General features: G+C 34.0%; 3 protein-coding genes across 6 annotated transcripts; 2 read left to right on the top strand and 1 right to left on the bottom strand.

Annotated features, from left to right (window-relative positions):
• The first annotated feature begins 2,410 nt into the window (after nucleotides 1–2,410).
• Nucleotides 2,411–4,037, top strand: LOC105799251 (pentatricopeptide repeat-containing protein At1g05750, chloroplastic). Its single transcript, XM_012629707.2, has one exon. The coding sequence runs from the start codon at nucleotides 2,466–2,468 to the stop codon at nucleotides 3,978–3,980; it is 1,515 nt and encodes a 504-aa protein (XP_012485161.1). The 5' UTR covers nucleotides 2,411–2,465; the 3' UTR covers nucleotides 3,981–4,037.
• Nucleotides 4,009–5,988, bottom strand: LOC105799252 (putative pentatricopeptide repeat-containing protein At1g68930). Its single transcript, XM_012629708.2, has 2 exons — nucleotides 4,647–5,988; nucleotides 4,009–4,461 (listed from the first exon to the last, which is right to left on the bottom strand). Exon 1 carries the CDS (start codon nucleotides 5,834–5,836, stop codon nucleotides 4,910–4,912), a length of 927 nt encoding a protein of 308 aa, XP_012485162.1. The 5' UTR covers nucleotides 5,837–5,988; the 3' UTR covers nucleotides 4,009–4,461; nucleotides 4,647–4,909.
• A 3,513-nt stretch (nucleotides 5,989–9,501) lies between these two features.
• Nucleotides 9,502–12,602, top strand: LOC105797670 (E3 SUMO-protein ligase SIZ1-like). Of its 4 annotated transcripts, XR_008188962.1 has the most exons (5): nucleotides 9,502–9,685; nucleotides 10,340–10,470; nucleotides 11,305–11,373; nucleotides 11,995–12,347; nucleotides 12,471–12,602. XR_008188962.1 is itself a non-coding variant. In XM_052621401.1 (4 exons), exons 1-4 carry the CDS (start codon nucleotides 9,650–9,652, stop codon nucleotides 12,077–12,079), a joined length of 321 nt encoding a protein of 106 aa, XP_052477361.1. In that variant the 5' UTR covers nucleotides 9,502–9,649; the 3' UTR covers nucleotides 12,080–12,602. The 4 variants fall into 4 exon arrangements, 2 of the variants coding, with proteins under 2 accessions (XP_052477361.1, XP_052477362.1); XM_052621401.1 differs by having other exon boundaries at nucleotides 11,995–12,602; XM_052621402.1 differs by having other exon boundaries at nucleotides 11,927–12,602.
• The last annotated feature ends 2,737 nt before the right edge of the window (nucleotides 12,603–15,339 follow it).

The following is a 15,339-nucleotide window of genomic DNA, read 5'->3' as shown; positions in this document are numbered from 1 at the left end:
AAAACATGGAAAAATTAGTGGTGCACTCTCATAAATTAACCAATTTAATTACATAAAATATGTAACTTTAGCATTTAATCAACAACAAGTACAATTATATTAATAAATTTAATAACGGTACTATTCATATATTAATCGTATAATTTTTTAAAAATATGTTAAATTACTCTAGTTTTACATTAATGTAAATTTTAAATAAGCTTTGAATTTTACTTGATATTTATTATATTTACTGATTGTATAACTATGGGTTGTTTGTCAATAAAACTGTAGTCAACTATTCATCATTTTCAAATTTTATATAATAATACTATTATAATAAAAGGAATAATGTTTGATGTATCATAGTGCATAAGTTTCATGTATCATCAATGAATAATAACATGACACATTTAATAAATATGGAGGACTTGTAAATAAATACTAATAATTTTATTTAAATATTATTAAACATTAAATGTGATTATTATAAATAAATATTAATAAAATTTGGATTTAGGATCTTGAGTAAGGTTTAGGGTCTACGGTCTCAATGTAGGGTTTAAAGTTTTAGAATTTTTTAGAGTTAACCATTATATAATTATGCTCTAATAAAGTTATTAGTATTTATTTATAAGTCTTCCACTATTTTTTTTGTTTTATTTTATGATGAGATGTCATATTATTATTAAACAATGGTATATGGGATTTATGCACTGCAGTGCATCAAATATTCTCCCATAATAAAACATGTTGTTTTTAAGTAATAAAATTTTTTATTTTTAAAATTTTAGTTTTATTAAAAAAATTTCCAACTAAATTAATTTTCGATCAACTTATGACACCAATTTAATTAGATTTTTTTAAAAAATAATATAGATATAAAAAATACACTTATCACTAGGGATATCAATTGGGCGGGGTGGGTGCAGGGTGCTCCCCTTGCACCCATCCCCACCTCGCGACTCGCAGCGGGTACAAAATCCAAAACCATGCCCGCCCCATGATCCACAAGACTAAATCCATCCCCGCCCCACCACCCACGTAGGTCCCCACACCCACCTAATCCTCGCTATACCCGTCCTGCGACCCACTTCATATGATATATTTTTAAGTATCAGTTAAATGAATATAAACCAATTTTTTTATGAAAAAAGTATGAAATACTTGTCCTCTAGACTCCCAGTGACATTATTCCAATAGTCACCATTAAAAAAAATTCGTTGCGATCCTTTAATTGGTAAATAAATATAATTTCAATACGAGTTTAAAAAATTCAGAAAATAAAGTCTTTATATAATATCCAAATACAAACAATGTCTCAAATACATCATAAATGTCTTCAAATGCAACACAAGTACAAAAATTAAATACTATTAAGATGATATTAAATTAAATTTTTATAAAAGTTTATTTTTTAAATATGCTTATTATATTATGTGGGGCGGGTAGGGATGGGGCGGGTACAAGGTCATACCCACGCTTGCCCCACCACTCACGACGAGTCTAATTTTTGTCCCCATACTAGCCCCACCATCCATGAAACCTGTACCCATCCTTGCCCAATTGGGTGTGAAGTGGGGCGAGGCCCCGCGAAACTCTCCCCACTAACAATCTCTAATAACTGAAGTTTAAAAGTTTGACCAAATATTTATGAGTCAAAGAAACCTTAAATTTTATGCAACACCAATTTAATAAGAGATTTTAATAGGTCAATTATCTACAACCTCTTTTCTTATTCTCAACTTCACCCTCTCTCTCTTTATATATAACTTAACACTTATTGATATAGATTGATTTAATTAGTTGAGTATTCATTAACACTTTAATAAATATCAAAGTTTAAGTTTAAACTTTAACCCTTCAATCTATTAAAATAAGATATAATAATTTATTTGGCCCTTTAATTTTACAAAAAAATGTTTTAGTTTTTATTTAATTTAATTTATTTTTTAGTTTTTGAATTTGTATTGTTTGTCAAATCACCCAAAATAAATAAAAAGCTAACGAATGTTAACTTGGATGATGTGGCATCCATGTGACATTCTATGTGTAGGTCGCATCAACAATTAATCAATTTTTCAAAATAAAAGATATTAAAAAATATTGTTTGTAATATTATAATTTTGTTATTTTTAAATTTAAAAAAATATTTAATTGCTAACGTGACATGCACGTATATACTATGCAAGCAAAGGTAATAGGTATTAACTTTTTCCATCCATTTTTTTGGATTATTTAATAAATAAAGTAAGTTCAAGAGGAAAAAGATAAAAATAATTAAATAAAGAGTTAAAAAAAAATTGAGGGAAATAAGTTAAAAATTGTCTTTCAATTATCATTATAAGATATATTTGATTTGATGAATTATGGGCCTGAAAATTAGTGTGGTTGGGAGACAATGGGTCTAAAGTGGAAGTCTATAAATCCAGCCTTTCTATAGAAGAAGAAAGTTGCAACATCTCTGATAACAGAAATTTGAAACTATGAGCCTTCTTCCCGCCATAACACCAGCTTCTGTAACTTGCCCAAATCCTCTTATCTCTCCCCCAAACCCCAAAACCCAACCCTTATCTTCTAACCCAAATCCCCGAATCTCCCTTAAACCCTTAGAATCTGTCGTCTTATGGACCTCTTCAATTTCTCGTCACTGCCGTGCAGGCCAGCTATCCCAAGCTGCCCAAGAGTTTACACGCATGAGACTCTCTGGTGTTGAGCCAAATCATATCACTTTCATTACCCTTCTTTCGGGTTGTGCTGAATTTCCATCAAAAGGTCGGGATTTGGGTTCTTTGATTCATGGATATGTTTGCAAATTGGGTTTAGATAAAGAAGACGTGATGGTGGGCACCTCGCTCGTGGAAATGTACTCTAAAGGAGAACAAGTGGAAGTGGCTAAGTTGGTCTTTGATGCGATGATGGTGAAGAATTCAGTTTCCTGGAATACGATGATTGACGGGTATATGAGGAATCGGGAATATGAGAAGGCAGTTGAGGTGTTTGATGAAATGCCTCAAAGAGATGTCATTTCTTGGACTGCCTTGATTAATGGGTTTGCTAAGAGGGGGTTTTATGAGGAAGCATTGGATTGGTTTCGAGAAATGATGATTTTTGGCGTTGAGCCTGATTACGTGACCATCATAGCTGTTTTAACAGCTTGTGCTAATTTGGGTACTCTTAGTGTTGGCTTATGGGTTCATCGGCTTGTTTTGAAACAAAGTTTTAGAAACAATGTTAGAGTAAATAATTCGTTGATTGATATGTATTCACGATGTGGATGCATAGAATTTGCTCGTGAAGTTTTTGACAAGATGCAGAAGCGATCATTAGTATCGTGGAATTCAATCATTGTAGGGTTTGCTGTAAATGGATTTGCAGAGGAAGCTTTGAAATACTTTGATGCAATGCAGAAAGAAGGGTTTAAACCAGATGGGGTCAGCTTTACTGGAGCACTTACTGCTTGTAGCCATGCTGGTTTAGTGGATGAAGGGCTCCGTTACTTTGATATTATGAAAAGAGTTCATAAGATATCCCCTAGAATTGAGCATTTTGGTTGCATAGTTGATCTTTATAGTCGTGCTGGGAAGTTGAAAGAAGCATGGGATCTTGTACGAAATATGCCTATGAAGCCAAATGAAGTTGTATTGGGGTCATTGTTAGCAGCATGTAGAAATTATGGCGATATTAGCTTAGCCGAAAGGATAGTGAAAAACCTTGTGGCATTGGACCCTGGTAGCGATTCCAATTATGTACTGCTCTCAAACATATATGCAGCAGTTGGGAGATGGGTGGGAGCAAGCAAGGTTAGGAGGAGAATGAAAGCACTTGGGATACAAAAGAAGCCGGGTTTTAGTTCAATTGAGATTAGTGGTTGTGTTCATGAATTTGTTGCCGGTGACAAGTCACATAGAGACAAAGATAGTATTTATGCAATGCTTGAGTTGCTCTCCTTTGATTTAATGTCTTCTGGGTATGCCCCTGAAATTGTTGTAAGAGAATGATATGAAAGTGATTAAACCTACCAATGAGTAATAAAGAAACAAGCACATTGATTCTTTCATACTTTGGCAAAGAACTTCCAATATGAGTCTATAAGGCACCAAGGTCCAAGAGACTTATTGGAAATGATTGTCAAGCTTAGATCACCTAGTTGGCACTACGTAGGCTAGGCAGAAGTTCATTCAGTATATACTCCAGGTCTTTAGAAGATGAATAAAGATCGAGTAACATGTTGCAGAATTTCTGAACTTCAATAGCTCGATTGCATATAGAAACCTAATTTATGATGTCACTTTATAAAACTTCCTCTTTAATCTGCTGCACTAACGATTATGTTGTGCCTTATACCACAAAGGGGATCGTTCTTACATCTTGTTTCCAGCAGCCACCAAATTGACTTGGAGATGAATGCTAAAACCATGTACCTTCAACGCAAACACAGATTGGACCTTTCATGCAATTATGGTGAGAGCGTCCTTTCTCCTATGAGGAGCAAGCAAACATTAGAGTACTTATAACACAACACAAAGGTACAAACATGGAAGAATTTGCCATTGAAGTGATAAAATCAGCCCAAAGGAATTATTAAGCAATGAACCATTTTAAGGAGACTATCTTCACAGTTCTAGGTTCTTATAGAAAGACGCCAAAATCAGGCAAAATAAAACCTTGGGTGTAGCCTCATCACTGATACATGAGCTTCCAGGACACATGTTTGAAGCCGGATTGCAACTTGATTACGTATGGAAGGTGGACCATCATCAACGAAGTATTCCATATGATGTCTTCATCGCCTTGGATTTCGCCTTGATTACATTTTAAATGTATTGATTATCTGTATCCAACACCCAGCTTCTGTAGCATCGAGGCATAGTTTTTGTAGCAACAGAAATCCCATTCCACACCAAGAAAATAATTCCATAAGCCACATTCAAGCTTGTCCCACAAATCTTCTTTCCACCCTTTCAGCCACCTCCACCTTCCCATGAACCCTACAAGCGGCCAACAAAGCATTCCACAAAGCCCGATCAGTCTCTAACTCCATGCCCATCACCAACTCCTCAGCTTCCTCCACCAATCCCGCCTTCCCTAACATATCCACCATACATGTATAATGCTCTAATCCAGGCTTCACTCCAAACCTTTCCTCCATATTCTCAAAAACCTCCTTCCCCTTTTCCACCATCCCCTCGCGACTGCATGTTGTCAAAACTGTAGTCAACGTCACCTCATCAACCGCCATCCCCATCCCCGCCATTTGTTCAAACAAACCAAGAACTTCCGATGCCATCCCAAACTTCTCATATCCCATCATCAATGCGGACCACGATACGTAACTTCTTACAGACATTTCATCAAACAGTTTCTTCGCACACTCCAATTCACCACATTTTCCATACATACTAATCAAAGAATTGTTATTTGCCAAATCGGATGAATACCCATTAACCACAACAGCTCCATGGAGCTGCCTTCCAAGTGTTACATGAGATAAGTGTCCGCAAGATTTGAGAACGGGAGGCAATGTGAAAATGTCAAAGGGCCCTTGGGCAATGATCATGTGGTGAAAAATGGCGAGGGATTGAGAGAATTGGTGAAGAGAAGAGTAGGCTCTGATGAGGGAGTTGTAGAGGAAAGTGGGTTGGCGAGAAGTGAAGAAGAAGAGGATATGGGCTTCGCGCATTTGGGAACATGAGGCGTAGGCAGAGAGAAGCTTGTTTCGGACGAAAGAGTGGCTTGAAATATTAAGCAAAATCGTTTTAGCATGAATCTGTTTGAGTTTGTGGAGGGATTTGGTGGATGAGCATTCATCGAGGAGGGATGCGATGAAGGGTATGGTTCCGAGACGAGCACGCATTAGCAGAAGAGACCGGAGTGAGCGACGAGTAGAAGGGTAAAAAGAATCTCAGAAAGGCCAGTGGTCACGGTCATAACGGGATTTGAAATTTGGAGCTTAGATTCTATCAGATATTGCTATTTAGGCCCTGGATGCAACAAATGGTTTTCAGGCTAAATTTGAAGAAAATGCGGATTTTTTTAATAGAAAAAATAGGGTTTTGGGCCTGTTTTTGAAATATTTAAAGAAATAGGTGGATTTTAGAGATAGAAACAAAAACTTGTCCTAAAAAATGAGAGGTGGGTTTGCTATTTTTAGAAGCACAATTTTAATAAAACACGAGTTCACTTTGTTGTTATTCTTAGAACTATAATTTTGATAAAACATTATTTTACTTATATTTTAAGAAGACAGAAAATATTAATAGCCAAAACTATCTTTAAATAAGAGACAAATAAAATTATGTTTCATCGAAATTGTGCTTCGAAGGATAACAACAAAGCTTAAGACACTCATTTGAGGAGCTTAGGTTTATGGAAGAATCAAGAAAAGAAGTCGCAATTACTCTTGTTCGGATAGCAAAAGAACAATACGGAAACATAGTTGGAAGACCTATGGGAAATATTGCAGTCGGGCATACGAATGCCATTGTTTTCATTGAGCTAGGCAGATATGTTTACTTCTAACCTTAAAAGTGACAACCATATTCAAAATAAGGTCAATGGAGGTTCAAACTTGCTTGTATGTGGCTTATCATATTTCATAGGAAGAAAATTTTTGCAGCACAGCCACAATATCGTTCCTTCTTCTCATCATCAATGTATCAAAGGCTATTGAAAAAGGAAAGAGATCTTCATTCCAACAACAAAAGCACCATTTATGAACTATATGAAGGCATCTTCCTTTAAAGATCCAACAAAAGATGGAGAAACAATTATTGCTAGACCAAATGTATTCCACTTCCAAAATGGGAAGAGATCTTTGAAAAGAGAGATGAGAGTAACGAGGAGAGGACGTGGCAATGCTTCTAGAGATGATGTAGAGCATGATGCCAAACAAAATACCAGAGTGAGTTCTTATACTTATGAAGATGGAAAAATCATTCACTGATTATGTGAAATTAGAACATCGATAATGGTAATGTATCGTAAAAAAAGAAAGTAAATAGAACACACAAAATTTTAGGTGAAAACCCTTCAAGAAAAAATTACGGGTAAAGAAGAAGAAAATTCACTATTCCGAATTCGAATAATACAAGAGGAGCATAGGCTATGTCTATTTATAGGTTTGTAAAACTATATTTTAATCAAAATCTAATAAAAGTAATGCAATAAGATTAAAACACCTTATTCTAATCAAGTATCAAATAGAGGAAGTAAATTTCTATTCGGCCTTCGCCCTCATTGATCCCCTATCTTGCCACTTATATTTTATTTTAAAAGGAATTTAAATCACACAACTCTAACAATTTATAATAACACGTGGGGTCCAAGGAAGCAACTTCTTCTAACCCCATTCCTTAGGAAGCCTCAACTGTGTAATAAGCCAACAATCTTTTTTCCATTTAGATCAAAGTAATGAAGAAATTAAAGAGGTTTAACCTGGTCCAAAACAACCCAAGATCAACCAAAGCCACAAGGAGACGAGTTTGAAGAGATAAACATAGCTGAAGAATAGATACAATTAAACCACTCTTCATTAGTAAGAATCTCCACATACCTCCATAGCGCCTTACTGTCACTAATATCCCTTTACCTTGATCAAACATCAAACATACGCGAGACAGTTTAACTACATGCATTTCCTCTTTCTCTATAATGGCAAAGATTCCCATCTTGCGCAACTGCTATCAACAATAACTGGGTATATTTACCATACATCTAAGTCTCTTCTATTTACACTAAGGGGCTTGTAGCATGGAAATGCTCTGACACAACTCTCAAATGTCTAAAACAATCGGTGAATGTTTTTTTTACCTCGCACTATTTAACTAGACGAATCGTATGCATCGAGAGTCTGCAATTCCACCACTGACCTGAAATGAACTCTTGCAGAGCATTTATCCATCTCTATAGCTTGTTATAGGAAGTGTTATCACGGCACAATTTTATCATAGCCTTCAATTTGACTTTCCAAGCTTTCTGATATGTGACGGAGTATCCAAATTGAGAGTGCATATCAACTATCAGTACTAGCATCGGAATCATCGGCTTCACTCTAACCAATGAGATTATGCATTTGTAAATAAACTTTAAATCTAATTTGTGATGGTCCCGCATTAGCAGTGCAGTTTGTGCAGGTATGGCGATTGTCAAATTTTCAAATTACCCAAATTTGCTTCTTTGTCATCAATGCTGCCCTGATCCTCCATTTGTATCTTTCATTAGCCTTCCAACACTCGCCAACATATTTGGGCGTGGTAGATATGACAATTTTGTAATCTATGCCAACTTTAAGGTTGTGCTCATTGATGACTCCTACAATAACTTCTTTCGTTAGGAATTCAACCCCATGCACAAATCTCAAGAATGCACAGTGGAACTCATCATGTGGGATGGTAATATATATGAGGATATTCTAAAAATTCTAAGGCACGTATCGCATCTAAGGCTTCCTTTGGATGCAACTGCATCTCAGTACGTTGGCTGTTTTAGGCTAAAAAAATTGCAACTGAAACGTTAGTAAACGCAAGGCTGTTTGGAAAGCATTCTTCAGTGCGTTGAAAATGCATTTCACCTCACTGGAGGCTTAATTCCAGACTGGAGCCTTTTGTTCCAGTAAAAATTTAGCAACTTCAATTGCTTTTTGTTTTCCTCTTTTACCCATGTTGCATTCTTCAGGCTTTTCTGATGTTTGGTTACCCTTCTTCTCCCCTTTCCCCTTCCCCTTCCCTTTCCCCTTCCCCTTGGGTTGCAAATCAGTGTTCTTGGATTTTCTGTATTTTTCTTTTTTTCTAATTGAAATTTTCATTTTTTTCCCTTATTTGGTTTTGCATTTTTTTTAAATTCTGTGTTCTTGGGGATTGACAAGAGCAAAAGTTCTTGATCGGAGTTGTTCTTATGGTTCCTTGCTATTCTATAGAATCGGTGAGTTTATTTGCTATTTTGTAGAATCGGAGTTGTTCTTATGATCAATGTTGCAAACTTTTGCTTCTAAAGATGCTTGCAGTGGGAATTTTTGTTGTTAGACTCCTGTGACTTCTTTTATGACTCTTCAATAGTCTGATCAATAACGTCTTTGTTTTGAATGGTTTTCTTTTATTGCAAAGGATGGTGGACAGGATGAATTCAATTTTATGCTATATTTTAAAATGCTATGCTGTATGTATGCTGATCTGCATTTTATTCTCTTGTGTTCTTTGTTTGGTGATGTTCAAATTGTTAGGGAGCTTGTTACAAGTACTTTTTAAAATGTCAACAACATTCTATTTGTTAACGGTTTTGTTTATTAATGTTTTCTCTGTTCATTGTCTTGGCTTTTCTAATCTATTCATCCTTATTTTGCAGCATATTGAAGACTTGACTCAGGAAAAGTTTTCACTGCAAGGAGCTCTTGAGGCCTCACGTACATTAGCAGAATCTTTGGCTACTGAAAATTCATCTTTGACTGATAGTTATAACTAACAGGTTTGTTTCCAAATATTAGATTAGCAGCATTACCGGCTGTTATGGTCATGATATGTTTTTTTTATCAGTTCATCGTGCTTCTCCATTGCAGCACTTTCTGTCATTTCATTATCCTAATTTGTATTCTCATTCCTTCTTAAAAATCTCTTAATTATCTTACATTTACTTTTCTCCCCAGAGAAGCATTGTCAACCGGCTAAAATCTGACATGGAGAGCTTACAAGAAGAAATCAAGGCCCAACTGGTTAGTATTTACTATATTTAGGTACTGGTAGTCACTTCAAATTGTTAGAAATAATTGAATCTCATATAACTACATACCACTTTATGTCATATGGTTAATGCAATGGTGTTTGTATGGCATGTGTCATGTGTGCACATATGCACATTGATTTAGACTTGTTTGTGCCTCTCAACCAATAAGCTCCAGCCAATAGGCAAAAGTTATTGATTTAGACTTTCTCCTAGATTTTCTTCTTGCCCTTTAATTTACAATGGAACCATTTATCTCCTCAAGGTTGACATTTAGCTCAAAACTAAAGTAGGTGTCCTTCCAGTGACCTTTTTCTGCAGTAGGTGTATTCTAATGCAGTTTTCTAGGTTTGTCTACTTTCATATGAATCTTGCGCTGATGCAATTTTATAAGATGGGATGCTTCTAATGTCCTTTTACTTCTACTGCCTACTTTTTTGAGTGACTCTTGCTAAAATTATATCCAGGTATTAACATATAATTGCTTCTTTTCATAATTTTGATTTGTATGATAAGCTTTTCTCCATTTTGAGAAGGGATAATGTATCCTGAGGATTTCCTGGTCTTATTTTACTCTACAAAATTGTGCTTCTTGTATCGCAAATTGAATTATTGATTTTTTGCTTTCTATCATTTCTCTATTCAGTGTGAGGATCCGACTTGCCAAGTGTGGCAACACATTGGTTGCGTTATAATTCCAGAGAAGCCTATGGAAGGAAATCCGACACTTCCTGATTTCTTTTGTTGTGAGCTTTGTCGACTGAAACGAGCTGATCCGTATGTCTCTTCTCTGTTTATGTGTGTGTGTGTGTGTGTGTGTGTGTGTGTGTGTGTTTGCATCTGTGTGCTTCCAAAAATGTATGATCACTTCATCATTGACGGTTAATCTTTTTACTTGTTAAGTTTGGTTATTGGCTGAAGTTCAATGTCATGATATAGAAATATGCCAATTATTTCTTATATTTCACATGTAATTGAATGTGTACTATCCTTATAAATGTTGACATTGCAGACATTCGTATTTTAGTTTGGTTGGATAATGAATAATTACTTGTTAAACCTCTTTGATAGTGTGAATGTGTAATTAGGATGCAAGTTTAGTAAATATAAACTTGCTTTTGTACCTCCCACAACCTAGGCAAAAGAAAGGGAAGAAAAAGAGATAAGTGTGAGGAAATGTAGGAACTAGTTTTTTGCAGTGCACATAAAATCAGTGTTGTGTAGGTGTGCGCTTAGGTGTGCCTGCACAATGTGCCTTAGTGCCGGACTACAAAAGCACCTCAGAAAATTTGCAAAATACGATTATTTGTAGCTATAATGCTATATTGATGTACAAAAAGTTAATACTGAATCATCTTTAACATTGAAAAAAGATGTTATTTGTCAAGCAGTTAGTGCTCGCTGCACCTTATATTTGTTTTCAACTGTAAACACTTCATCATCAAGTATTTGAATTGTAATCTTTCATAAAAAAGAAAGTATTTGATCTGGATGCATCAAGAGTATCCTTTTCTAGGCATAACTTTAGTGAGTTATGAAATATTGTTAAATCTGTTATCCCTTATTTTATGTTACATCCTTTTAATTCCTGATGTCGTTCTGAATGTGCAGTTTTTGGCTTACTATTGCAAACCCTTTATATCCAGTGAAGTTGGCGATTGCAAATATCCCTACGAATGGGTGAGTGTACTGTATGAAAATTTTAAAGCTCTTCCCCCTCCCCAAAAAGGAAAAAAAACCAAGTAAACTTCCATGTTGTTTTGGTGTGAATGTCATTATATTTATACTTTAATCTCTAATGCTTTGTGACCTATTGGTTTTAGGTTAGATGCTTAATAACTTTTTATCTATAAAAATGATCCTAAGGCTGGAGCTTGTCTATTTTTCCTGGATTCAATCAACAAGTCTTTGTTTTGAATGGTTTTCTTTTGTTGCAAAGGATGGTGCACAGGATGAATTCAGTTTTATGCTGTATTTTAAAGTGCTATGTTGTATGTATGCTGATCTGCATTTTATTCTCTTGTGTTCTTTGTCTGGTGATGTTCAAATTGTCTCTGTTATTTGCTTTGCTTATGCCCTTGAATCTGAATTTTGGACACCCATATATTATTTTCAATGTCATTGAATAGTCATTTCAACACTCTGCTTTTTCATATCTTTACTTTTTAAGAATATATAGGTTCTTCTAATGTCTAACATACCATAATCATAATTCCCCTTAATGCACTAAAAGGAATATGCACTACTTTGTTAGTAAGCAAAGTACAGGATGTTGTTGAACTTTGGCCTGCAATGCAACAGGAAACCAGCATGCAGACCAGCATCCAAGCTGAACCAGATAAGCAGCAGCATTTTGTTTATTTTGTTCATTTGTAACTTGATTTAGTTGCAATGTAATTTATACTTAAAGTTAGTAGGAGTAGTTGTTGATTTATGTTTGATGTTATAGCTGGTATGTCAGCTACATTTTGTTTGTAATTCTATCTAGGCTTTAGTCATGTATCTTATACTTATGTTGTTACGAAGCTGATATTACCGATTTTAAAAATGTTTCTGGCATGTGAACAGGCCTCTGAGCACTTATGGCTGAATTTAATGGTGCACTAGTCCCATCTGATTCACTCTCTTAGTAGCTTGTTATTGAACAAATGCAGGTATTGTAGCATAGCAATTTCTTAAGACACTTGAAGTTAAAAGGGGTTGCAGTTTCGGGGTTTCCGACATTAATAAGGGTTGTTGTCCACATTTTGTTTATTTGTTTGGTTTTTCTTTTTCAGTTAATCAGCATGCTTGTATTAATCCAGATGCAACAGTAGTTGGATGATGAATGATATAATTGACTCGTTCAAGCTTTTGATGGTTTTTGAACCATGAACAATAAGAAATGAATCAGATATGTTGATGAAGAATTGAACATGTGGTTTCTATAGGATTTCTTCTGAAATTAAGAAATGAATCATTTTTCATTCATCATTGCATTGCTTCATCTTTAGCTCAAATGTGAATCATTTTTATTTTTCTCTTCTGATGAATATTCCAATCTATTGGACAAATACACTAGTGTGATGTTGGAAACATGGATCTAGATTTGAAGTGTATGCCTTGGGTTTCAATATAAATGAAGCAGAAATTATATATTTAAATTTGATTTATTATATAAATGGTAAGAATGAAATGAAAAGCATAAAAATATTTTGAAAATATGAATGTTACATTTTAAAAATATTTTATCCAATTTCTGTTGAAATAATGTTTTGATTGATTGTAGGTTAAACAGGATTTAACAATTGCTAATGTTATAAAGTTATATTTTGACGTCTTTAATCTTATATTATAACTCCAATGTTAAACTAAATCAAACTTAAAGTTTAAGTTAATTTTATCACCCCAATGTCTTATAATATTGTTCAAATTAGTAAAACATTTTAAAGGATTTGGTATGTAGGCAAAATTTCATACAAACATAGATAATGAAATTAGTCCAATTGAGTAACACTGTTAAACCGTGTTGTTAAACTGAGCTGTTCAGCAACTTATGTGCTAGAAATTAGTAAAAACCAACAGTAGCATATTTATGTAATTGTAATAATTTATTTTTAATTATTTATTATTGAAAATAAATATAATTGTAATAATTTTTAATCATTTATTAATTTTGTAATTGTTAAATAATTTTAAAAACTTCTATTATATATCATTTTTAATCTAATGTCCTTAAAAGTCATTTTCTATTTTCACCTCACCACTACAGCTGCGTTTGAATCCAAACACACACTCCACCGCTGTTTCTAATCTCACTACTACAGTATCCAATCTCACCACTACAGTAACTAATCTCACCGCCACCGCTGTTTTTAACCTCACCGGAGCTAAACACACCGCCCATCCAAACTAACCCTAAGTCAATGTTAAGCATATGAGACCGATTTTCAGCAGTATTTGGTTGGACGCCTTGGTTGAAATCAGGATCATCATCGACTTCTTGAACATTTGTTTTATTCGATACATTGTCCACATAAGACTCTCTAAATTTAGAATTATTTTTATTATCGTATGCAATATCAACCGATACTGTAATACCCCGAAAATTTCTACAGTAAGGAAAGTAAGATAATATCTCTGATATAGTAAAATAAGGAAATAAAGTGCTAAAAAGGGGTAATTTTGAGTTATGGCAGTATTGGGAAGTAAATTACAACATATTAATTCAAGAAAGGATTAAATCACAAAACTGAGAAAAGTTTTGTTACCCAAGAGTAAATACTTAAAAGTTGAGGGGTTAAAGTGTAAATATGAAAAAGTTGAAGGACCAATGGTGTAAATATTTTAAGGGTGGAATAATCTAGGAACTAAGAAAAATGGATGGATTAGGACCAAATTGAAAAAGGTGAAGAAGTTTGAGGGACTAAATCACAATCTTACCAAATTAAGTGATGACTCAAGGATGGAATTTTAAAAGATCATAAAGGGCAAAATGGTCAATTAGAAGAGAGAGAAATCTAGAAGATAATGATGATGTTGGAGATATTTTAGATTAATAAATAAATAAATATTAGTTTATTAATATTTTAATTTGATTTTTTTAAATGATATTATTTTATTATTAATTTATTTAGTATATATATATGTGGAAAGAAGGATGAAAAGTAGCCATCCACACCATTTTTGCATGCATTAACGTGAGAAGAAGAGGGGAAGAAAGAAAGAAAGCTTTGCTTTCTTTACAATTTGGTCCTTTCACCAAAAATCCACCATTTTTACTTAGAAATCAAAGAAATTTCCATTGTCACCAAGAGAGAAAATTGACAAAGAGACTATGGGGAGCTAGAATATCAAGTTAGATTCAAGAAATAGAGGCTGGAGGAGAGAGAAAATCAAGTTAAAGATTGAAGTCAATTGAGCAAGGTAAGAACATCATGATTTCAATATATTTTTGAGTTAGATATTATTGAAAAAGTGTGAGATTGATGTTAATGTAGGGTTTTATTATATAAAGTTATATGTTCTTGATATGTTAGTGAAGAGAAAATAAGAGAAAGCGTTGAGAAATAGTGTAAAAAAAGAAAATAAGAGTGTTATAGAATTAGTAATCAATATTCTGCACTAAAGCAGTTTTGGACAGCAGCAGTAGGTTAAATTTGAAAAATCACCATAAATTGTGGAAATCGAATTATAGGATGAATAAAATATGAAATTAAAGCTTATTGAGTCTAGTTTTACATAGAAGAAACAGTGTAAGCAATGAAATTATAAATTATGAGATATAATAGGTTATGTGAGATAAGGTCAGAATGATTTCGAGTTCCCCTGTTCTGATTTTGGAAATCATTAAAAATTGTAAAAAAATATTATGGGATAAAATTTATATTCTTAGAATCTTTGATGAGTCTATTTTTAAATAAAACAAACGGAAACATCATCCGAATTCTGTACAATTAGATAATTCATTTTTAGTGAAGAGTGGTCGGAACTGTCAGACAGTGAAATAGGGGAACTTTAAAGAATAAACTGTACCATTTGGCTGAACCAAAAATTCTGAAAATTTTATGGCAAGAAGATAGGTGAGTCTAGTTTCAGGGAAAATTAACGGATCTTAATTTGGATTTCTGTATATCAAGATACAAATAATTTAGTGACTGTGACTCA

Source organism: Gossypium raimondii, chromosome 9 (assembly GCF_025698545.1).
Source record: "Gossypium raimondii isolate GPD5lz chromosome 9, ASM2569854v1, whole genome shotgun sequence".
Taxonomy (NCBI): Eukaryota; Viridiplantae; Streptophyta; class Magnoliopsida; order Malvales; family Malvaceae; genus Gossypium; species Gossypium raimondii.
The sequence above is the reverse complement of the archived record's forward strand: the minus strand, read 5'-3'. Positions and strand labels throughout refer to the sequence as shown.

Excerpts from the sequence above, each read along its gene's own strand:
- LOC105799251 (XM_012629707.2), top strand. The coding sequence starts at position 2,466 with ATGAGCCTTCTTCCCGCCATAACACCAGCTTCTGTAACTTGCCCAAAT.
- LOC105797670 (XM_052621401.1), top strand. The coding sequence starts at position 9,650 with ATGGAGAGCTTACAAGAAGAAATCAAGGCCCAACTG. Across the intron at positions 9,686-10,339 it reads AAGAAATCAAGGCCCAACTG|TGTGAGGATCCGACTTGCCA; the intron begins GTTAGTATTTAC and ends TTCTCTATTCAG. Across the intron at positions 11,374-11,994 it reads GCAAATATCCCTACGAATGG|GAAACCAGCATGCAGACCAG; the intron begins GTGAGTGTACTG and ends GCAATGCAACAG.
- LOC105799252 (XM_012629708.2), bottom strand. The coding sequence starts at position 5,836 with ATGCGTGCTCGTCTCGGAACCATACCCTTCATCGCATCCCTCCTCGAT.